The sequence below is a fragment of the Cyprinodon tularosa genome, unplaced genomic scaffold (genome assembly GCF_016077235.1).
Source record: "Cyprinodon tularosa strain WSP-4 unplaced genomic scaffold, ASM1607723v1 ctg581, whole genome shotgun sequence".
NCBI lineage: Eukaryota > Metazoa > Chordata > Actinopteri > Cyprinodontiformes > Cyprinodontidae > Cyprinodon > Cyprinodon tularosa.
The window spans coordinates 219,981-244,062 of NW_024039320.1; the positions used below are offsets into that span (position 1 = coordinate 219,981).

General features: G+C 36.9%; 1 protein-coding gene across 3 annotated transcripts in view; it reads left to right on the forward strand.

Annotated features, from left to right (window-relative positions):
* vps13a (vacuolar protein sorting 13 homolog A) overlaps positions 1-24,082 on the forward strand; it is a 51,362-nt gene that overhangs the window by 23,976 nt on the left and 3,304 nt on the right. For 2 of the 3 annotated variants that reach the window (XM_038306465.1, XM_038306467.1), the window contains exons 34-72: positions 82-229; positions 410-581; positions 841-971; positions 1,577-1,746; positions 2,123-2,379; positions 3,501-3,682; positions 3,763-3,906; positions 4,032-4,241; positions 4,351-4,494; positions 4,572-4,673; positions 4,752-4,904; positions 4,987-5,245; positions 5,916-6,076; positions 6,196-6,299; positions 6,412-6,724; positions 8,026-8,162; positions 8,358-8,652; positions 8,775-8,879; positions 9,245-9,391; positions 9,685-9,816; positions 9,900-10,033; positions 11,613-11,681; positions 14,157-14,289; positions 16,113-16,173; positions 16,246-16,417; positions 16,513-16,663; positions 16,853-16,999; positions 17,547-17,628; positions 17,711-17,780; positions 18,118-18,232; positions 19,258-19,371; positions 20,349-20,494; positions 20,600-20,681; positions 20,806-20,919; positions 21,692-21,767; positions 22,048-22,211; positions 22,340-22,385; positions 22,494-22,617; positions 23,060-23,174. In XM_038306465.1, coding sequence (XP_038162393.1) covers positions 82-229; positions 410-581; positions 841-971; positions 1,577-1,746; positions 2,123-2,379; positions 3,501-3,682; positions 3,763-3,906; positions 4,032-4,241; positions 4,351-4,494; positions 4,572-4,673; positions 4,752-4,904; positions 4,987-5,245; positions 5,916-6,076; positions 6,196-6,299; positions 6,412-6,724; positions 8,026-8,162; positions 8,358-8,652; positions 8,775-8,879; positions 9,245-9,391; positions 9,685-9,816; positions 9,900-10,033; positions 11,613-11,681; positions 14,157-14,289; positions 16,113-16,173; positions 16,246-16,417; positions 16,513-16,663; positions 16,853-16,999; positions 17,547-17,628; positions 17,711-17,780; positions 18,118-18,232; positions 19,258-19,371; positions 20,349-20,494; positions 20,600-20,681; positions 20,806-20,919; positions 21,692-21,767; positions 22,048-22,211; positions 22,340-22,385; positions 22,494-22,617; positions 23,060-23,174 — 5,581 coding nt within the window. The remainder of the gene's footprint in view (positions 1-81; positions 230-409; positions 582-840; positions 972-1,576; positions 1,747-2,122; positions 2,380-3,500; positions 3,683-3,762; positions 3,907-4,031; positions 4,242-4,350; positions 4,495-4,571; positions 4,674-4,751; positions 4,905-4,986; positions 5,246-5,915; positions 6,077-6,195; positions 6,300-6,411; positions 6,725-8,025; positions 8,163-8,357; positions 8,653-8,774; positions 8,880-9,244; positions 9,392-9,684; positions 9,817-9,899; positions 10,034-11,612; positions 11,682-14,156; positions 14,290-16,112; positions 16,174-16,245; positions 16,418-16,512; positions 16,664-16,852; positions 17,000-17,546; positions 17,629-17,710; positions 17,781-18,117; positions 18,233-19,257; positions 19,372-20,348; positions 20,495-20,599; positions 20,682-20,805; positions 20,920-21,691; positions 21,768-22,047; positions 22,212-22,339; positions 22,386-22,493; positions 22,618-23,059; positions 23,175-24,082) is intronic. The other variant, XM_038306466.1, reaches the window with a different exon arrangement.

Genomic DNA, 24,082 nt, shown 5'->3' on the forward strand with positions numbered 1-24,082 from the left:
CTATACACATTTTAGGAGTTTATAAACGTCTTTTTTTTTTTTTATTACTTTTGACAACTGTTGTATTGCTGTTGCTTTCAGAACCACTTACAAAAATATGGATTTTGAAGGAGAGACTCAGTTGCTGAAGCCAGTCAGCCTGAACCTGGAAATCCAACGCAATCTTTCAGCAAAATGGTACCACAGCATCCCTGACATAGAGATCACTGCTCATCTGAAGCCCCTCAGTGTAAGTATATATATTTATAATCGTTAGCACATGTTTTGGGAAAACAGTTTTACTAATAAATTCACAGATAAGGGGAAAACTTCATTGCATATAGTTTTTTTCATAATTTTCTTAAGGTTACAGAGAATGCATTAAATTATTCTTTTGATGTTGATGATGACCTGTGTCTGCTTCTCACAGCTGATCCTCTGCCAGGATGACATGATCATCGTCTTGAGGACTCTGAATGAGAACCTGTCAGAAAAGTCTGAAACCGCTCAGCCTCCAGCTCTTCTGCCCGCCACTGATCGCTCCTCTGATTCTGTATCCAACAAAGGATCCCAAGGCTCAGGAACCGTTGAACCTGCCAACAGTAAGCTTTCATGACAATCTGTGATTTATCAGCAGTTAGCAAAAATATTGGCTTACTTTATAGACTTACACAGCATTGTCTACGTATTGAGAACATTTTTATTCATATGTGCAGAGCTTAGCTTTATTTATTTTCTCAAATTTTTTTTTGTTTGTTTGGTATATTCATCATCACCATAAAATCCTTCAAATCTCTGCGGGAAATCTGAAAATGTGAGAAATATTTTAATCAAGCCTTTAACCTGGCAATAAATTTGCAGCAGGAAACACGGTGGTGATAGCTGCTGTTGTGGAGACCCAGAAACACAGTAAGCCGAGGACTACTACGCTTAAACTGGACTTCAAGTTCGACTCCATGACGCTGGTTCTGTACAGCCCCAATGAGAACGTGGTATGTTGAAACAAGTTCACACATTTAAATAAAAAGGGGCAAAACATTTGTTTAGAGATGCACTGATCCTGAAGGTTTTTTTTTTTTACTGTTTAACTGCTGACTCTTATTTCTCTAGCAACATTATGGTTTCTTGCCATAAGTGTTCATTATTGTTTAGTATAAAGTCACCCCTTTATGAGAAAGCAATCCCTTAATGTTTAAATTTAAAACCATCTTTAGTAACTATCTGCTTTTCTTTCTTTGTTTTGTTGTTTACGTATTCTCGTATCTCTGTTCTCCATCAAGCTTATTTTTTGTCATACAGTAATTAATACTTTAAGTTGTATAAGTTTGTTTTTCCCCTTAGTACCAGCTTCCACACATAATAATGTTGCTGTTCCTACTCTCTGCTAGTGTTTTTGGTATGAAAATGACTGGATAGGATAAGGATTATTAATGAACCTATCACCATTCATGAAACCATAACTCTAGAAATAAGACGAACCTGCTTACCTACTTATTTCTCTCTAGACCTTTTATACTTAAGTTCTCCATATGCATCTTTTATTAGCTTATGTGGAGCATGAGGTCAGCATAATCAATGTTCTTTATTTTGTTTACAGATACAGCTCTTAGACCCACATGACGAGCAGCTAAAGCTGGCAGAGTTTAGTCTGGGCACCATCTCCACCTCTGTCCACATGTTCTCTGACAGCTCCATGGAGGCATCTGTGCGACTCTCTACGTGCCTCCTAGATGATAAGAGGCCAAGAATCAAGATGGTCACCCCGAGGTTTGAGAAGTTCAACTGAGTTATTTTTATTTTTTTCTCTTCAATGGAAAAGGACTATTAGTCCCTTCTGCAGATTAAGACACTAAAAATAAATTTAGGATGGAGAAACCCTTCAAAAGGAAGAAACCTTTAATACAGAGAAAATGAGTGTCATGTGTAAACCACAGAGCTACAGGGAGGCCATGGTTAAGAGATGAGTTTTATGTCATTATCTAAAAAAAAATTGAACCCTAGAATAAAAAATCTAAAAACTAGTAAACTTGCAATTTACAAATATAATTTAAAGATCTTGAAAACTGCAGTCATCTTATTTTTGGTTGACTTACTCAAAGTATCATATGTTAAAAGAAACCTCATGTCTTTTATCCACCTCCAGGATGATGGAACTGCGGCCTGGCGCAGAGCAAAACATGATGGTGGAGGTGAACTATCGTCAGGGGCTTGATGGAACCAATATCGATACTGTGGTGCAGGATGTGTACCTGTGTGCCAGCATGGAGTTTCTGCTAACAGTGGCAAATATTTTTCTTGAAGCCAACAAGCAGGGTTTTGCTCATGGGGCACAACCCAAAAACAACACTGAAGCTGGAGAAAAGAAGAACATTAACTCCTCTGTCACATCTAAAGACTCAAGTGAGTTCATTTTGTTCAGTGTAAGTTTATTAGAAATTAATATTACAATGATTAGAATATTGTGGTACCTTCCAAAAATGTCATTATTGAAAGCAACTTCACTGATTAGACATAAAAGAATATATCTGTAAGTGTTATTTTGGTTTTCATACAAGTAGAATCAGCGATTGTATGGCTGATATCCAATCACAGAGTTTAGTCTAGCTCTGATCCGCTATTAGCTAATTTTCTCTCGTCACCATCTACAGCTGTTTAACAAAGGAACTGCCTGCCAGTACTGGCCTCTTTGGTGGACTTTGCCAGGATCACATGCTTACATGTGATGTAAATCTTAGCGACTATGGAGTTATCTTTGTATTTTTATTGAATTCCATTTAAAAAAGCGATCTGAAAGGGAAAAACAATCTTGAAAGTAAAATAAATATATGGTAGAGAACAAATGTTCCCTTTGAGAGCAAAATGTGATGTTTGAGATTGAAGAAAATATATTTTTCATGAAATAAATAAAAGATAAACTGGCATATGGAAAAGGATTTTCAAGGGAAAAAAAATCTGTCTCAAAAATCTGTCTTTACTGTCAAATATTGTTATTTTTACAATCAGAGTGAAAAAAAATCTCTCTAAAATAGTTTTGTCTCTCAAAACCTAAGACACTGCTCCTGATTTAAGATTTTTCTCACTATGTGAAAAATGTCATGGGCGGGCCAAAAATAACTCCATAAGGGACTGAGATGTAAAATCTCAAAGAGATAAGGTGCGGTCGTCATGCAGCCTTACCGAGTTAGAGAGACAGCAGTCAGCATCACACAGCTCTGTAGTTGAACCGTCCTTCCTTCCTTCTTCCTTAGTACTTCCCTAACTTCTATGTTTCATTAATTACTTCATTTTCTCTTTGCTTTTGTCCCTCCTTTCTTTCATTATGAATTTGCCTCCATTTCCCTCTTTCTGCACGTTCGATTTTTTAAGCTTGAGAAGAATCTTCCTTGAACATATCGATTATTAGTGTATTATTAAATAAACGTAAAGCACCAAGAACTCTAGAAAATTGAGATTTTAATGTTCTTGTCTGATTCTCTCATATGGCCATGGCAGCCTTGGATTTAACTGCTTGTTGCTCTCAGGTACAGCTACAGCTCCGGTGTCAAAGATGGAGATGACTGTTGTTGTGCGTAACCCGGAAGTTGTTTTTGTTGCCGACCTGACGCGTGCAGACGCCCCGGCGCTGGTGATGACCACACAGTGTGAGGTGTCGATGAAGAGCGGAGCGGAGTCACTGATGACCGCCATCATCAAAGACCTAAAGGTTTTTTTTTTTGTTTTTTTATTGGCCCGGAATCATTTCATATTTACAGGAAAATAACTGGTATGTTTGTGTCATTTCAGGTTATGGCATGCCCCTTCTTAAGAGAGATGAGGAAGAACAATATGACCACCATTCTGCAGCCATGTCAGGTGTTCTATGAAAGTTATCAGCCCTCAGGGGCTCCTCAGGCTATGAAAATTGAAATAAAAGCTATTTCACTGAAGGTGTGTATTGAATTATCTACAGTTTATTCTAATGTTATTCTCTACAGTAAACAGGAATAATAAGTTAAATTGGGATTTATTTGAAGACTTTTTTTAATCCTCCTGTTTTATACTCCTATGTCCAGGTATCTCCTGTCATCATCAACACAGTGATTACTATCCAGTCAGCTCTGACGCCCAAGGCTGAGACTCCTGAGGAGCTGGAGAGCCCAGTTCCCGTGGACCTCTGGCAGAAACGGGGCTGGAAGGAGCTCAAACTTTGGTTCTTAGAAGAGGAGAAGGATATAGACACAAAGTCTCTGACCCCACTGATTCCACAGGGAGAGTCGTTAAAGGTAAACTTAACACTTACAATATTCCTCTATAGAGGTATTGATCTATTTTTCATTCATATATAGAGAAAGACTGTATATTCAGACTGTATTACTATCTTTGTCTCTGCAGTTGTCCATAGACTCAATCTTTGTGACTCTGGAGGCTGGAGTGGGACACCTTACCATGCCCATGCTTCTCGCCAAATCCTCCTTTGAAGGAGATGTTAAAAACTGGTCCACACTCATTAACCTCCACAGCAAACTCACCCTTGAGGTAAAATAAAGGAAGCACATTTATTTCTTCTGTTTTATTTTTAAGTTATGAGAACACTGTTATACTTGTTTTTTTAGGTTCACTATTACAATGAGATGATGGGAGTGTGGGAGCCTCTGTTGGAGCCTTTGGAGGATGACACAGGAGAAAGTTTCACTCCTTGGACTCTAAAACTGAAGGTAGTGTGAACAATTTTGTTGAAGTAAACCCTGATTAAAATGTATACCTTGTCTTACAATTGAATTTGTTGCAATCAGATGAAGAAGAAGGCAATAAAGAGCAGCCCTTTTTCAGACGAAGTGGATTATAGTAGTCCAGACTATAAGACAGAGTTTTACATCAGCAGTAAAGACCAGCTCAACATCACCGTTTCCAAGTGTGGACTCACCATGCTGAGTAACCTTGGCACAGTAAGAGAATCAGAAAAAGACCTCCATTGTTGTTACCTGCCTAAACGTGTGTGCTGATTTATTATTTACTTAATTTTTTTAGGCATTCGCAGAAGCTGCCAAACAAACTGCAGAGTGTTTTCAAAAGGATGAAGCTCCGTTTGTCGTGAAAAATCGACTTGGTCTTCCCGTCTCTGTCTGGCATAGTGAGACGTTTTCACCCGTCAGCAAGGAGAGCATTGAGCACATTGTGGAGCTGCAGGATGGCGAAAGCCTCCACATGGACTACTCAGTCACAGCACACTCTGATCAGTTTTCTGCTATGACCTCGCTCAATGAAAAAGATTACTACATAAAGCCTAGTAAGTTATACGTTACCATTAAACTGTATTTTATTGGAACTGTTTATTCGACCTGGAACTTGATGAAGAAAAGCCTACAGGTGTAATCAGCCCCTTCAGAGTTCTGTACTCTTCTGTCACTTCTTTTCTTTTCACTTTTCTTTTCAGCCATTTCTCCACCAACTCTGAATGTCTGAAAAAAGTATTTAATTTCTATGTTCCCAGCTTGGAATTTAGCTTCTTTAAAACCAGAGATTACTTTAAATAAAGACAGAAAGCATGATGTACCACAGCTTTTGAACAGTTGGATGTTGTTTTTTATTTTATTTATATTTTTTTTTACTATTTTAGTATGTCCTAAAAAATGTTTCAAATTGTGAAGTTTATTTTTTATCAAACAACAACTAAATGCCCAAACATTCAACACTCCTAAAATGATTGCAGTTTAATTTGGAGAATTTTAATTAAAACATTGTTTTTCTATTAGACATTTATTATTATACATTCCTAGCCTCTTGTTTGAATATGAGAATCTTGTATTTATCAAGCTTTGGCTTGTTCTAATGTCTTAGGTTTTCCAGAGTAGCCAAAACTGCAGCGTTCCACTGAACTTTCTAACCCTTTTAAACAGGTTAATTGATGTAGCTTACAAAGTGGTTTAGCAATACATTTCTATAATCATCTCTTTCAGCTCCTGTGGGCCACACCTCAACCAATGTGATCCCCCTGATCAAAGTGGGCAGGGGTATGTACAATGTCATGCACAATGACTCGGGCGTCACTCGCTTCCTTGTCTGTCAGATCTCTTCTGTGGAGGGCAGAAAATGCATCAAGATCCGCTCTCCTTTTCAGGTAGATGGCAAATCCCTATACAGCCTTTTTTTAAATTGGATTTCATTCTCCTGGGCATTTGCATAACAACATACTTGATACCATATTTTACTGTAACTAGTTTCTTATCTTCTTTGCAGATCATCAATCATTTCACGGTCCCATTCAATGTTTTCGAGGGATCTACATGCCTTGGTGAAGCGTCTCCGTCTGAGGAGTTCTGTGTGCCTCTGGATTCATACAGGTAAGTTATAAATCCCCCCTTTTCACATTAGCAAACATCTTTTTCTGGTTTACCTCAACTGCCCAAATGCTTGGTTTTATTCTTGATAACTAACCTCCGCTGTCGTCCTCAGGTCTGAACTCAGCCTACAGCCAATAATGGAAAACGCCACTGCTGATGAAGGAAATCAGTTTGATTTATCAGGGGGTTTCAGTTACGAGGATATCTGCAACCTTGAACCAAACTCTCACCTTAAGCAGACCTGCCGTTGTCGCAGTGATGAGTCTACCCTGATGACGATCAACATTGTGCCAGTGAAAGACACAGTGTCATGCAAGGAGACTGGAGATATTGGAGAGAACTTTGATGTGCCCTTTGTGCTTCACCTCTGGCCTTCAGTCCTGCTACGAAATCTCCTGCCTTATCCCATTGCCTACAAATTAAAGGTAGGATTTACCAACATCTTTAAACAGCTGAGCTCAGTTTTCCTAGATACACCCAGGCCTTAAAATGCCAGACTTAAAAAAAACATAAAATGCATTATAATCCATGTGAAGTGTCAATAAACATGTGAGTTTTTTGCAGCACAGGGATATGTTATCATTCACCCAGCCAAATTGGAGTGATTGAAAACACTGCTAAACATACAATATTAGGTCTCAAAATAAAGAAAAAATAAGGTTTTCTCTGTTCCAAAACATTGAATGCGTCCACTGGAGGTGCTGAGACTGCGCCCACATGCAAGAGTATTTGCCCTAAATATGGAAAACATAAACACAAAGTGCAACTTTCCATGTCTGTTTTTTTTTTTCCATTTCTTTTTTGGGCACCTATCCTGCCTGCAGAGAGTGATGCGAATTTGAGAGGCTGCGATGTCAGGAGGATGAGAGACAGGGAGGGAAATGACGATCAGATTCACAAACTAGCACCAACTCACTGTCCATGAACCCTAACTTAATCTCCTGGTAGTTGGCAAAACTTTACGGAGGAAAGTGTTGGTGATAGTCCTGATGTCTTTTAAAATAAAAATCCAGAGTTTGTTCAGACGTTCATCTTTTGGAAGCTATGTCTGTGCTTCAGACATAGCCACAAACTCCTGCAACACAAAATTTTTAATTTTAAATCTTAAAGGTTGGGAGGCTTTTTATGTGTTTAGAACAATATATTTATGTCATTTATAATGTGTTCAGAGGAAAATTGGCAGTTTCTTTTACTTAAGGCTAAAAGATCCCTAAATGCAAACTAAATCCAAGAATTGATAAGAAACAAAGTATTTGATGTAGATGTAAGATTGGTTAAAGTTATCTGTCCAATTACTGATCTTTAAAAAGCTACACATGTTGCTTTTGACTGATACCAGTTTTTAGAGGTAGATCTGGGGATCAGTTTTCTATCAAAGCTTTGGCCGATCACCGATCCTCCTAGATTAATGAAATGGGTGCACCTCTATTTATCAGTCTAAAGAGTCCTAGAGGCCTTTTCTAAAGCTTTGGGACACCAGTAATTATTGTTGATGGAGAAAACATTAAAACAGCTGTAAACCTTGCCAGCATGGGTTCGCCTACCAAAGCTACAAGACAACCCATCTGAGAGCACATTAACTAATACAAGAGGGCTAGTCCTGAATAAAAGTACACTTCCATATCTCCAGATTCTTACCTACTTCACTTATTTAAAATAAATGTATTTGAAGAATGAAATATATATTTATGTGATTCATTAAAAGAAACATATTTTTCCCGAACAGGGAAATGGGGTTTGTGGCGCTGAAGTTACCCTGAATCCTGGCCACTCTACTCAGCTTCACACTGCGCTCATCAACCAGTCAAGTCTTGATCTCCGCCTTCTGGATTATTTGGCTCAGGACTGGTCTTCAGAATACAGGTCCAACTTGTATCTTATTTAAAACGAAACATGAATTCACCTTTAATTTGATTCTGTTTAATGTTTTTATACTTTTAGCTAGTTTACTATGCAACCTACATAACAAAAATGGGAGACTTTATCCTAATGCACAGTATCATTAAACTTGAGGTTGTGGTTTTGTTTCTTATTAGATATGTTTTTCCTCTCCTGTAGAATCCAGAGTGAGCAGGAGGAAATCACCTTCATTGTATTCCAGTCTCTTCGGGTTGATGAGGAAGATCTAGGAGATGGCTCAGAGAGAAAAAGGGCTGAGTTGGATATTGCAGTGCATATTAAGTATGATCCAGGTCAGACTGTCGTTGCCATCCACTCTCCATACTGGATGGTGAATAAAACAGGGAGGCTGCTACAGTACAAGGCTGACGATATCCACCGTAAACACCCCCTAGACTATGATATGCCCCTCCTCTTTTCCTTTAAGCCTCGCAATTTCCTGAGGAAAAATAAGGTCAGAATCTGAACGGCTTCATGTTATTATTATTTTTTAATCAATTTTTCTGATAAGTGAGCTAGAAAGAAATACTACATCCCTGCTTTGCTAAATGATGTGGGTTTTTTTGTCTCTGTCAGGTCCGCCTCATGATCTCTGACAGTGAGCTGTCAGATGATTTCTCTCTAGACACAGTTGGTAGCCATGGTGATGTGAAATGTAAAGGCAGATACAAAGACTACCGGGTAATATTTGCTAATCTTTTATCTTGATTATCTGGGTCATTTATAGAATCTAATTTAAAGACTTTTCTACGTTTCTGCATTAAAACATTACACTGTCTGAAGCAGTCCAAATTGTGTCTGCTTTGCTAAAAGCATCAATGCAGCACATAAACTTTTCTAAACATTTGTAAGTTTCAGACTTACAACGTAGTCCTTTCATCAAGATTAGCAGAAATAATTATGTGTTACTCTATCTGTAATAAGTCTGTAACTTCATTATTTTAACAAATATATTTTATGTGACATATTTATTTATATGCAGCTGGAAGTTATGTTTTGACCTTAAAAAAATCCAAATCTACTGCATTTTTTTTGTCTGCTCTCAGGTTGGTGTGAAGATAGATGCAAGCAGCTTCAGTCTCACTCGCATGGTGACCTTTCTACCATTTTATATTCTGGTCAACGGAACCAAGCACCCGATTTTTATATGCGAGGATGGCCAAGACAACTGGGCTCAAGTAGATCCACAACAGGTACTAGATGCTTCATTTTTATTTTTTTGGTCCATTATCACCAATAGAATGTACTTATTTCATAGTGTTTAAGCATTCTACATCAGGTATTGCTGATGTAGAATTCTTCATATCTGTTCTGGTTTCTGATGCATTGAAGAAACTGTCCTTTATTTTGTTCAGATGGGTTTTGCACTTAAATTTTTTTTTTTGTAAAAATTTTCGTCTTAAAAGTGGGTAATTTTAGTTGCTAGATGGTATGTTCTGGCAATTTAAATACTTTCTTCTTCCTGTTTATTTTTTCTCTCGTTTAGTCAGCTGTGCCTTTCTGGCCTGAGAGTGACACCGGGCGCCTGAAGATCAAATTAGAAGGATGTTTAGCTCCTCCTCAAACTATTGATTTCACGAAAGCAGAGAACTGCCTGCTGCTTCGCCTGGACAACTCTGTAAGGAAACGCATTATTTATTCACAGGAATAAACATGGAAGCAACTTTATATGTTATCTCACTTTCTGTTTGTTTTATTCAGGTGGGCGGGATCATTGTTGATGTGAACCTGACGGAGCACTCGACCACCATCCGTTTCTCTGAGTACCATGACGGGGCGGCCCCTTTCCTCCTCATTAACCACACCAAAGAGCAAACCCTTCTGTTCGGACAGAGGTAGGAAATGACTTTAAAACAAACATAACAGTTTTGAAGTTCTCAACTGTCTTAATTGTAGATGACAATGAGTTGGGTTATTTTGATGCTGTACACTCTGTTTATTTATAGATACTTTAGACTGAAAAGATGCATTAAGTGAAAGCAGGAGTCCTCACATGCCATGCTTCTGCTGCCTCAGTTTTTATTGCATTAAGAAATAAAGAACATAGTGCATATTAATGACTGAAATTTAGTTTTAATATCTTAAAGGTCAGTGAACCATAAATATCTTTAATCAAATGTGTTAGCCTTCAAAGAACTAATAAAGCTATTTGTGTCAGAATTTTGTCTATACTTAATTGTCCCTATCATTCATGATCTTTTACACATTTTGAACATTTCCCCATTTTTAAATGCATGTAACAGGTTTTCAACTCGCATCTCCATCTTCTAGGAATACTCACCTATTAATGATATCATATTTCCTACAAAATCCCATAGGAACTGTTTTGCAGAACACTTTAAGTGTAAATGTAAATACTGTAGTGATGTTACTGGAAAAACTGCATGAAAATCAGAATTATTCTGAATTCTGTGCAGATTTTATTTCCAGAACCAATACTTGGGGAGTATTCAGTATATTCTACATATTTAGGTACTTTTTATGTTGCTTAATTCATTTTTTAGAACTTAGCAACAATTTTGCTAAGTTGGCATCAATGCCTAGGGGGCTTCGCTGTTGGCTCGTAAACTGCTGGGCCTATGCTGAAGGCCGCTGCATGATGACATGACGCCACTTTTAGACACATTTGAAAAGATCCAGAAATATGGAAATATTGAAACAAAGATTTACTTCTAGTGTCACTGTGCAATCATAAAAGGTTGGGAGACGTTTTACCTGTGTCGAGTAGTACATTTATGTGTTTGAAATAAAATTGGGGAATTCTCTTTACACAGCCTTAAAAACTATGATTGAACATAGCTATGTCAGTTGTATTTTCATCAGTTCTAACCTTTTAAGCCCTATTGGGCCTTTTTTTCTTCCAGGTTTTTTGTCCCAACTTGATGATACTTTCCTCATATGTAGCATTTTATCTTGTATTTATGCATTTTTTGTTGCACTGTTAAACAATAGAGGTGCACTGATAGGGTTTTTAGGACTGACTTTGAGTCAGGATTTTCTTTCAGGTCGGACCTGCTTATTCCAATTTTCATGGGCTAAGGTTCTTTCTGTCTGAATTTCAAGCTCAATGGAAATAGAAAAAATTCCTACATTATCCCTACTTAAAAACATCTCAGTAACGTATATAAAATTTTTGTTATCTCTAACAAATGCATCTGAGTAAAGCGATTTACAGTTTACTGACTGGAAATAATGGGAGGCTTTTGGTTTAATGCAGCAATTATATTGGAAAAAAATACTTATTAATCTGTTTTTACTGTTTGAAAATAGGCAATAATAAAACATACTTTCAGCCTCCTGCCAGTCAATTGGTGCATCTCTATTTAACAGTGTAAATTATAGTAAATAACAAAGTTCATTGTTGTTGATGGTGATTCGTTAATTTTTTTTCCCCTTGTTGTGTGGCTGATGCAGCACAGCGAAAGAGACCCTGTGGGTTGCTGATTCGGTGCTCGACCTTTCCTTCTCAGAGCAGGAGGACAGGTAGAAAAATATGGATCCTCAAAAAATTTAAGACACACTCAGAACTGAGGTTAAGGATTCCTTATTAGAAGAATTGGAATAGAGTTCAAAAATGCATAATAAAAACATATTTAGAGGGAGTTTATTGGTTTATTGACTGGTTGAGGAATAATTAGGCTGCTTTTCTTCCATTTAAAATAAGACAAACACAAACAAATCTAGTTGATGGTTTTTGTATGTTATCCTAAACACACAACTTTCTCTTGTGTATATAATCCGTTTTCCTTTCAGCAAAAGTGCTTTCAAAGAAATCAAATTTTATGTATTGTGACGTCCTATTAAAGATGTGAAGTGAAAATGGCTCCGTGCATGTCATGCTTAAAGCCGTAGGGAAATCATATTTAAATATCAAATCATTCTGGCTTAAACATGTATATAAATGTGCTCTTTACTAGACAATATTGTCCCAAAATATAGAAAATTTCTATTTTTATAAAAAAAAAAAAAAAAAAAACCTGTCCTAAAATCTGTGGGGGTTTTTTTCGTCATCTTATGCAGGCCACTTAGTTATACGTCAGCTTGTACACCTAAATTCGGCCAATCATATATCAACGATCTTCTGTTAATCAATTTTTTTCGGTCATAGCATCTTGATTAATATGTCGCAGCTAATATACGCAACAGTTGAAATAAGAATCATTATTTTACCATTGAGTTACGTCCCAGTGTTCACGGGGATGGACGTCTGTGTCTTCAGCAGGTGTAGAGCTAACAGAACTTGCAGCGTTGCGAGGCAAGGGCTCAAACATGTACGACTGTAAGCCTTCCAAATTAAGCTTCAGCTTCTGCCACCCCTCTTCCACAACATCTTCGTCCCCACTTTCCTCCTCTAAAAAAAAAAATGCATGCTGAAGGAGACTCATCCACAACCTCCAACACAAAACTGACTCTTGCATGTTTCCGCTGTGCATAGCGTTCCTTAACAGTGTCGTTTCCAAGTCACCAATTTAGTGCTACTTGGTCCCAATGGAATTTCCAATTGGGAACCTACTAGCACTAAGTTGCTAACTGTTTAGCAAGATGCTTCCGAGACACCAACCACAACCAAACGTGCTTGCATCTTCCGCCACAACAATCCCGCCCCCTTGATAAACAACCAATCACATTCACTTTATTCAGTTGTGTAAAGTCGTGGACCACTCGGGGCAACTTGGAAATGCAGCGGTTGGAACAGCCGTTTCCCTACGACTTTAAATAAATATATTCTGTTGTTTAATACAAAAGAGTGAAAGTAGAATTCTACTATTAAAGATGAAAAATAGATGGTACCTATTGGATATCATCTGATGAATATGGCACGTAACTAATGTGAACACAAAAGTAGAATTATGGATATATGTCATGATGACAAAAAAGAATCATGATGTTCTTGCCTTCGCAATCATTGTGTGCTCTCCTAATTGTTCTTTCTCCTAGAAATTGGAGATTAGTTTTGAAAATGTCTATACCTTTCAAAGGAAGAAAGTCAGACCAAGTTTGTGGGTAAATTGTTTCAGAAGATCCAAGTGATTTCTTTTTTTGATTATTTGGCAGACATATAGTTATAGTGAAGCAAAAAAAAGTATACAAAGCTTTGCAATGTTGTGTAAGTTTACTGACCTTAGTTCTGAGTGTGGATAACTAGCGCAGTTAGAAATGAGTAGAAGTCTTTTTCCTCTCCGACTGTGTAACCCGCTCCCATGTCCGAACTGACATCTTGAAACCTTCTGTGTTGCTGTTCTTCATCTCCATCTTAAGCATATTTCAGGGTAAAGTATTCTGCTCTGATCAATTTGTTACCACTCTTGATGTATTTTGAAGCAGAGCAGGTTACACACCTAACCTTATTTTCATTTGATCTATTAATTTGTAGCAATAACTATCCTGATATTCCTCCGACCTCGATGGGATTCTACCTTAAATGTTTCTCTCTCTTCTGCTCCAGCCTTCCTTTCATTTTCTCCATTTCTAGATTGCAGACTACACTTCTTTCTTGCTTTGTGTACAATTTTCATTCATATTTATTCGAACAGATACTCAAAAGTACATCTTCTTTTAATTCTGGGGTTTTAAATACTTTGTAAATGTCTATAAATTTAGTTCTTTACATTTGCTCTTACATACTTTTTTAGTAAGGTTTTTCTCTGCTAAAATGTTTAATTGTAATTGGATTTGAATAATTTTAGATCCTGAGAAAGACGAGGTCAGAATCCCCTAGAATGGTTAGAAGGTGTACTTACTTTCCAAGAATCATAAGCTTTGGGGTGTATAGAAGACTGTATATTCTGTTGTTTTCCCCCGTATCTCCTTGGGTATTGATGGTTGCATGTGCCCTCTAGTATTATCCTCTGATTTACTCATTCTGCGTTTCTGCTTTCAATCTGCGGCTCTTTCTTTTAAATCTATTCTAATGTTGTTTGTTACTGTTGTGTCTCTGGATGCACTCTGCGCATTCAGCTCTCAGATGGAGGTAGAGTGGGAAGAATTGGAGGCTGGAAAGGCCATATACTACACCTGGACTGAGCCCACTGGGTCGAGAGAGCTTTGCTGGAGATGGGGGCAGTACAATGGGGTACTGAAGGTGGAGAAGGTACTGTAGCTGAGATTGTATGTGCTGTTTATACCTAAGAAATTAGGGGGTTTACTTGATTTGCTCTGTAAGTTGTTCTTTTTGTATGTTTTCTGTTTGGTGTTTTTCATCAGACAAAAACAACATGCTCATATCTCATTATATTTCATATTTAATTTCGCTCATTGTCATAATTTTGTTTACTTCTGTATGTAACATGTAGAGACAGGCTACCTATCTAAAGTGATATATATATATATATATATATATATATATATATATATATATATATATATATATATATATATATATATATATATAAAATTTTGTTTTTTATACCTTTTACCATTATTACCTCTATCTGTATGGCTTACAGTAGTAGCAATTCAAATTCCCCCATTTTCCATGATCGCATTTTGGCTGGTCCCCTACAATTCCTTTTTAAACATCAATCTTTGTACTAAACTATTATTTCTGTCATGATTTGTGGACATTAAGATCTAAAGAGAAACACCTTCTCCTGGTCAGACCCTGTAATTCAGTGAAAGGGTGGAGTCAGAGTAAAATATATGCACACCCAGGAGAAGAAGGGGTCACTACAGTGGCTGGAAGTTGAAGGAGATTTTGCTTGGAGATGCAGGGAAGTGGGCTGCTATTCAGCTGGAGTTTGACTGGGAAGGCTAATTTAGAACGGCTGCTACTGTAAAACCTCGTATTGCTTTTATGGCAAGTCTCAACTGCATGTAGAACAATTGCTTGTTTTTAAGCCACGGAACAACAAGTAGTTTGCATGTCTTAACATTTGCGCTGTAATCTGTAGACAACTCGCAACACATCCACTTATTGCACATACTACAAAGAGATGGCATGTGCAATATAGTGCCCCTTATTTGTAATATTTAGAGATTAGACCAAGCATATCTAAAGTCAGCCCTCAGGGGCTGCTGTCCTGCAGGTTTTAGAGGTTTCCCTGTTTCAGTGCAGCTGATTTCCACTGATACTTGATTAACAGGCTTCTCCTAACTAAAGTCATTAGAATCAGCTGTACTGAGGCAGGGGAACCTCTAAAGCTTTCAGGACAGCGATCATCGAGGACCGAAGTTTGGACATGCCTGAATTAGGCCCTTTATGTATAAATTAGTTCTTATGTCTGAAAAGGGGTATGATGAAGTGAAACTTGTCTAATCATAGCCCTTCTTCTTGCATAGCCCTTATATTCAACAACAGAACAATCTTCCTGATTTATGCTTATGAGTCCTTACTGCTCCAAAGTCTATAAAGTAAGCAAAATACTTAATGTGTGCATATAAACATACATAAACACATTACTACACACATCTTCATTCATACAATTAATACCCATAACCCACACAACATTGAACAAATCTTTTTAGGAAAGCTAGTTTAAACCTTTCCTTTAACAGTTTTTTATTCTTAAACATTGCTTTCATTCTGCATTTTATTCTATACTTTAAAACCATTAAGTGAAATACAAATTTTTTTCTTGCTTGTTTGGACATGTAAGATAAGACACTTAAATTATCCCTGTAGTTATACACTTCTCTCTCAACAAAAAAACGTTGGATGCTGTCTGGTATTTATTTCTTATAACATTGATTGTGAAATATAAAATTCTACCAGATTAAATAAAATAGTTTCATAAAAGGACTTGGTCTACTTAATAAGTGAACGTTGTAGTTATGTGTTCTGCTAGACTCCGATTAACGGAGATTTTCTGTTTCATTCATTTAAAACAGGGCGTGTTTGGGCATTTAGACATTTGATACAGTTCATGAAATCCAAGATGTTGGTGATTAACTACAGTATTTCTCTTTTTTCATCAGAATGAAATTGATGACCAGGATAATAAAAATAGGGAACTTAAAGTGATTTCCTTTTATGAAGGTAAGGTTAGCGGGTCATCACAGTCCCAGAATCCTGGATTCTGTCATGTGACGTTTGCATCATTATCTTAAGGTCTCCAGCATGTTGTGCTGTTCACTGAGGATCAGCGGATCTACAAACTGCTTATGGAAAATGAAAGATTGCGACAGCCTGAACAGGAGTATATCCTGTTGCTCCAGAATATGGGCATCTCCTTGGTCAACAACACCAACAGCCAAGAGGTTTCCTATATTGGAATCACTAGGTGCAGTTCCTATTACTTAATGTTTACTTACAAGTCAAATCTAAAGCAGAAATGTTCATAAAACAAAACTTCCCTGTTTGTGTTGTCTTGTTTAGCTCTGACGTGGTATGGGAGATTAATCACAAGAAGAAGGGACGGTGGAAACCCTTGAGCCAAGGACAGGTTGAGATGTTGGAGAACTGCTTCAAAGACTACATTGAAACCTCACCCGTAGACGACTGCATCGCCAATCTGGGAGACTTGCAGGTTCGAGGATAAGTATTGCTGCTCTAATTAGTAACAGATTTAACCATTTGATCACGTATTTAGAAAAGGTGTCATTCAGAATGATCTGTTAGCTATCCAGGTGTAACCCTTTTACTTTCCAGTTGTAGTGAGAATGCAGATTAATATAAATATTGGACTTAAGTTTTAATTTTTTTTATCCTTTCTCAGGTCAGATTTACACCTAATTGTACAGATATGCAAATGCTGCAGCCACAAGACGCTCCTCTAAGGCGGACCTACCTACCGGGGGTGAAAGTAGTGTATGGCATCTCACCAGGACAGAGCTCCTACCAAGTCCAAATCCATCGCATACAGGTGAAATGAAATAGCAAATATTTTTACAAAGCTTTTTAATGTCAGTAATGATGTCCTTCTCCTCTCGTATATCATGTGAATGTTATAGTTTGGTATTAGAAATCATCTTAGAAACATTTGATTTAAAAGCACTGCAGGTTTCTTGGATCAGAAAGAAATTGTAATTGATAATCGCTCATCATTATCACTAAACAATAACAGACATGCTAAGTATTTCATGTAGAACATCTAAGTTTAAGATTAGTACCTGAACTGAACTAGAGAAATCATGTTTGCTCTGCAAATCAAATTAATTTACTGATATTTGAACAGAGACTCTTTTTCACTACACAAAAATGTGTTTTTATAGATTATTATTATCTTTAATTCAATGCTAGAGAAAACTCCACAAATTTAACAATAAATTCGGTATGCATATTTTTTTCTCTTTTTAAAAAAACGCTACACCTTCTTGTTCTGTAGTCTTCCATAGAGTTGCTCTCATCGTTGTCTCTACTGTTTGTAATGTTTGTTCCTGTTAATTAATGCGAACTTGTTCCTGTTTCAGATCCAGAATCAGCTGCAAGGTGCCATCTTCCCTTTCGTCTTTTACCCTGTCAAACCCTCAAAGTCAATAGCCAAGGACACAGGTCTGTTATTCCTCCATTGGATTTCAGTTGTTATAATCTACTCATGTAAAACAGCTTTTTTTTTCTTTTATTTCCCTTCCAGAACCAAAACCTCTTATTGACCTCAGCATTGTTACCAGATCAGCTGGACACTCAAACATCTCTCGCATCAAGTATGTTTTGTTAATACGTGATCTGTCATATTAAAAAAATATATATTTTATTACTTATACCGTCATAGAAACTTTGTTACATTTCTTCTCAAATTGCATCAATATATGAGATACATTACCTTAGAATGATTCTGTCTGGAAATGGTAACTCCTCTATCATATTGTAAATTAATTTTTAACCTGTATGTGCATGTAGATGTTTTTAAATATATAATGAACATTCCTATCTTGTTAGAAGCAGCAGTTTCTCTAAAGTTGTTCCCACTCAGAATATTTCTTCCAGTGTTTTTTTTTTTGTTCCCTCTTAAAAACCATATCAATTGTGTTTTGACTTCAGGTACTTTGCAGTTTTGATCCAGGAGATGACTCTAAAGCTTGATCTGGGTTTTCTGTACGCCATCTCTGATTTCTTTACTTCTGAGAAGGCTGGTGCCATGACTTCACAACAGGAGGTCAGCTTACCAAATGCTTTCCTTGGATTTAAGTCTGCCATGAATGCTGTTTCATTGCAAATCTTTCTTACCATTCAAATATATTTTATTAGTAATGGACAAATATAAATTTATTTTTGGGGAGGGATTTTCAAAACTAACCTGGCACTATTTCAAAATGAATTGTCCTCATGATTAAACGGTGATTAACAAATCTTTTACTGATCATTAAGATGGTGAGTAATAATTCCATATTTAGTTTACTTCGCATTTAATTGTATCCAGTATAACATTTCCAATATTTCAATATACATTAAAGTCTGCTGGTGAAGATTATCAGTCATCCAGGTAATAGTCAGAAAAATTTTAAAAGACAATCCACAGGACTTTGTTTCCACATTTTGAATTGAGAAAGCTTCCTGGATGGGAAGCGAAACGTCTTCAAACCTTGGAAACAAAGTCCAGTGGATTGTTTTTTAAACTTTTTCAGAATACATTAAAGTCATTTCTCTCTAAGTGACATATTGGAATTTATGTATTTGTTTGTGTTTTTCCTTTAAAAGCAAATATTTCTAAACTATTCTATTGGATGAGTTTTGTTAACATGGTTACATTTTTTTCCCCCACAATCTATCAGTTGAAATTGAAATAAAGAAGATATAGGGATATAAGTTCTGGCCACATTGTTCTACTTTAACATCGGTAAACTACTTTGTAAGTGAAGTAAATTCCCTGATCCAATTTAAAGGTCTACTGAAATTCAACAACACGTGGAAGATACATTTTATGAAGCTTGCTGTTGTGGTTAAAAAGCTGTTCCTAAGAGACTAAAGCAAACATGGTCAAACATGGTGGTGATTGTGCTTTTGTTGGACTGGGGCTGATTCTGTAGCAGAACATGTATTGTTTCTTCTGATAAGTAAAATGTGTGTAATTACCTGAAACATATCAGTGTTACATAATAAGCAAAAGTAAATATGTTTTCTAACGGCTCATTGTCAATTTTCTCTGCATGATTACTCCATGATCCATTGTTCGTCCACCAGGTGGAGCTGTTTGCTGATGACATAGAGTACATAAAGACAGAGCTGAACCATGTCTCTTCTACTGACACATCATCCATTTGCCTCTTTGAGAACTTCCACATCTCCCCTATCAAGGTGGGTAACAAAGAAAAATCCTTTCTGCAGATGTAATTAGGGCTGAAGCAATCAGTCAGGCTGTGCCTTGCAGCGAGAAGGTCTGGGGTTCGATTCCCGGCATGTGGTCTATCTGCATGGGGTTTGCATGGTCTCCCGGTGCAGGCCTGGGTGACCCTGATGGAATAAGTAGGAAAAGATGGATAGATGGCAATTACTCTGATTGTTTGAGATTACTCTTTTCATAAAGTAATTGCCTACTAAATTGTTAATTTAATTTAATCGTTACCTAGAGTATCGGTACACAGACTCTAAACCTTTGGCTGAAATAAATTACCTACTTAGAGCAGTAGTAAAATAAAATGATCATATTTTTCTATAAAAAATATGATCATTTTCCATATAGGATTAAAAAAGTTGTTTATATCTAAAATTACATGTATATTTACATAAGACTTATAACTGAATGCTACGTTGCATTTATTTACGTCTACAATTCATTTAAAATCCACAATAGAGTTTTTCTTTTTCCTATTTTCCAAATATTTCTTTAATAATAAATAGTAATTTACTAAAAGTATTTCTTTTTTAGGTTAATTAGTAAATGTAATAAGTAACAAATTATCTGATCACTAAAATAATGAATAGCTGCTGCCCTAAATTTAATTAACAAATCCAGAATGTTGCTTCGCTATCTCATCACAGTTGTGTTATGGAAAAAATAAACATGGAAGAACAGGAATCCCTAATTACAAGACTAATCAGTAGTAAAAGGTGATGGTTTCACTTTTTCAACTGAATTAGTGACATGAATAAACTCATTGGGGACGTATATTTTTTACATCCATAAACATTTGATCTTTTTTACCTAATTATCTAAAATCTTATTTAATGAAAGAAATTATCTTACTTTTGAGAACCAGGTTTTATTAGGTTCTAAAGGGAAGTTTTACTTCTAAATGATAAAAAAAATAAATGGTTTCTGTCTTTATCTGCAGTTGCGTTTGAGTTTCTCTCTGAGCACAGGAGGAGAAGATGGCTTGAAGGAGAAGAGGGAAACTGAACTCATCCCTGTTCAGTCCCTCAACCTCCTGCTGAAGAGTATTGGAGCCACCCTCACTGATGTGCAGGACGTTGAGCTGCAGTACGAAGGCTCACACACACACAATCCACATCCAGCTGTGGTTTCTTTGTTTTCCTGTGATCAGAAGAATAAAACCTATCTGTGTGACCATCTTGTTCTTTTCAGGCTGGCATTTTTTCAGTTATACTTCAAGTTTTATACCACCCAGCAGCTACAGTGGGAGGTCATCACACATTACTCTAAGCAGGTAATAGACAGAAACATTTTGGAAGATTTGAAGTGATCTTTATGTACATTTGATTCATGGATAGAAAAGGGTCCATCAGAGGTTCCTAAATACTGGAACTTATTTTTATATCTGTGTATTTCAGGCTATTAAACAGATGTATGTGCTGGTGCTGGGCCTGGATGTGCTTGGGAATCCCTTTGGACTGATCAGAGGATTGTCAGAAGGTGTTGAGGCTTTCTTCTATGAGCCTTACCAGGTAGGAATGTAGTACATGGAATAAACAATTGATAACTGATAATTCCACTAAAAGCTGTCATTCTCCCATCACTCATACATTTGTGCACTCAGTGCTGTGAGAAATCCAACAGTCCTGTTTGCATTAATATCACAATCTGGGCAAATTTGATTCCAAACCAGCAATTTTACCTCGAAGGTTTGGTTTTGGAGATTCTTTCAATGGAAACAATAAGCATTTGTAGGTGTAGCAACACCTTTTAATCTGTTCATTTACCAGTACTACAAAATGTCCCGAGTTTGCAGAAACATGGTTATTGTAAAGATGTAGACCTCATTAGGGGACAGAGAGGAAGCTGCATTTGCTCTTACCTTAATGGCTCTGTCAGCGTAACCCCAACAGGTTCTTTGAAGAAAAAGGAGGCAAACTTACAAGTTTAGTTTCTGTATTTTACAACTGGAAATAAAATCAACATCTCTATATAGATTTCACTCAGAGGAAAGCAAGAAATGGTCCAGTCTCCTCAGCTTTAGGTGAAACTCTGCTCACCTACTGGTATAATATTCCTGGATGAACCTATTTGTCTTAAGAAAGTTGGGAATCCACCTATTAGATGGGGGATATTGTGCTTTCCGAAATAATTGGATTCAAAGAGTTGAAATATGAAAGCTAAAATGTACTGAAAATAATCTATTTTAAAAAAATGATAGGCAGAGATTAGAGCTCTGAGAACCTCATCATCACAGGCGATGTCTTCATTTCTCTGTGTGCATTTGTGCTGCTGTTTCTTCAGGGAGCTATCCTGGGTCCTGAAGAGTTTGTTGAAGGAATGGGTATTGGTGTGAAGGCGCTGGTTGGAGGAGCTGTCGGTAAGAATCAAGCTCTGCCTAAATTAGTGTGGACTTTCAGTTCTGCAAATAAACCCTGATGCAGAACAGAGATAATATTTACCCTGAATGATAAACATGCTTTCTAAAGGGCAGCCATCCATAAACTGAAGTCCTTTTATTGTGGATTTAAATGTAGAGTTGAGCAAATATTTTACTTGTTTTATTTGCTTAAAGGTCTGATTTAAATGTTTTCTGTATTGAATTTGTATTAAATATCTAAACTTGTAGAAAAATGTTTCTTTATTTTTTTTATGTCCAGGGGGTATAGCAGGTGCAGCCTCTAGGATAACAGGTGCCATGGCAAAGGGTGTAGCTGCAATAACCATGGATGAGGAATTCCAGCAGAAGAGGCGAGAAGCTATGAACAGACAACCAACCGGCCTGAAAGACGGGCTGGCCAGGGGTGGAAAAGGATTGGTTTCTGTGTGTATTCATTCTATTTATTTATTTTTGCATTAACTCTACTTTATCAATACAGATTTTTCTGACTTTATAAATGGCCTAAAATAAATGTTAATTCGTCACTCTGACACAATGTGTCTGATTTTCAGGGGTTTGTCAGTGGAATCACAGGGATTGTCACCAAACCTATCAAAGGTGTGTGCTCTCTTCAGATAAAAAACAAACATTCAAATTGTTTCTTAATCAACTGCAACAAGTAGTTCAGGTTTGTCAAAGTTGTGGATAAACGATGTTATTTTGCAGGGGCTCAGAGCGAGGGAGCAGCAGGCTTCTTTAAAGGAATTGGTAAAGGTTTGGTGGGTGCGATAGCTCGACCGACAGGAGGCATTATCGACATGGCCAGCAGTACTTTCCAGGGCATCAAAAGGTATTATGACTCCATTTTGTGCTATTTGTTCACTGCCTTGCACTTTCACACTGATGAGGTGAATTAGATTAGTAGAACCCTGCTAATATCCCCCCCAACTATAATTAATTCTTACAATTAATTTTCCAATATGATCTGCTGATCATTCTGCTAGATGCTTTAAACACAGTCATGCATCAAATTACAGTATTTGTTTATAGTAGTTTAATTTTGTACTAATCATATGTTGAACGATGAGAAACAAGTGAGCAAAGATGGTAGGAAAACCATTAGAAGTCACTGTTAGAGAATTATATCAGTGATTCTCTCTGTGACATTTAACTTCAAGGCTTTTGGACATATCCTTACCAGTGTTGAAAATAATTATTAAATGTACTAGAGTCCTTAAGTAGCGCATCTTTAGATAATCACATTATTTGGTCTCATGTTGTACTGCTCACAGGGCAGCAGAGACCTCACAGGATGTCTTCTCTCTGCGTCCTCCTCGCTTCATCCATGAGGATGGTGTCATCCGACCCTATAAGGAGAGGGAAGGCATCGGGAGTCAGATGCTCCAGGTAAGAGTATTGTTTACACATTTTATCTCTCAGCCTTTATTATATCACTCAATAAATCTATGATTTTAATCAGTTGTTTTAATTATTTTTTTGTTTATTAATGAGATTTTTTTATTGAGGGTATTAACAGATAAGAATCTGTTGGACTTAACTATTCCTGCTATTAAACAACGTTGGGTTAACAAATTAGAGTTCCAATTCTGTTCAAGGATTTTATGTAAAACATGAATATAGTTAGAATCTAATGTAGATTTATTTTCTCCTCTGTGCTGATCTGAGACTTTGAAGATTGATTTATGGGCTCCTACATTTTAACACAACAGGCTCTGACACCACGTTTCAGAAGCGTTAAAAAAAAATCTTAAAATCAGTGGCCTGCCTTTGATTACCCACTGTCTTTGTGCCGCTGTGGTTCAGAAGGAGCCCCTCATGCTTTACAGCTGAACTGTGTGGAAGACATATATTTCTCATGGCTCATCTCAGTCTTCATTGCTGTTTCCCACTGTCCTGTGTCACACTGACAGCCCCCTAGTCTATTCCCCACCTGTTAAACAGCTCATCAGTCACTTGCTTTTAAACTCTGCAATATTGGATAAAACTACCAGACTGGTAGCAGCATCTGCAGATACTTTTACAACATTGATTAGCATATTGCAACAGGTTTTATGACACCTTACATTGTATGGCTGATGTAAAAGCTGGACTTTAAGGAGCTGAAGTTGGGGGCTGTTATTATTGACAGCTGCAATCGCCTCAGCAGAGCCTTACTTTTCAGAACTGTTTCACCACATATTAGATATTATGATATCAAAATCAAAGCTGCTTAAATCCAGTATTTATATAAATGTTTCCACTCATAGTTTAAGTCATTTCTACCTCCATCGTTTCAGTCATCCTGCCTTCTCTCC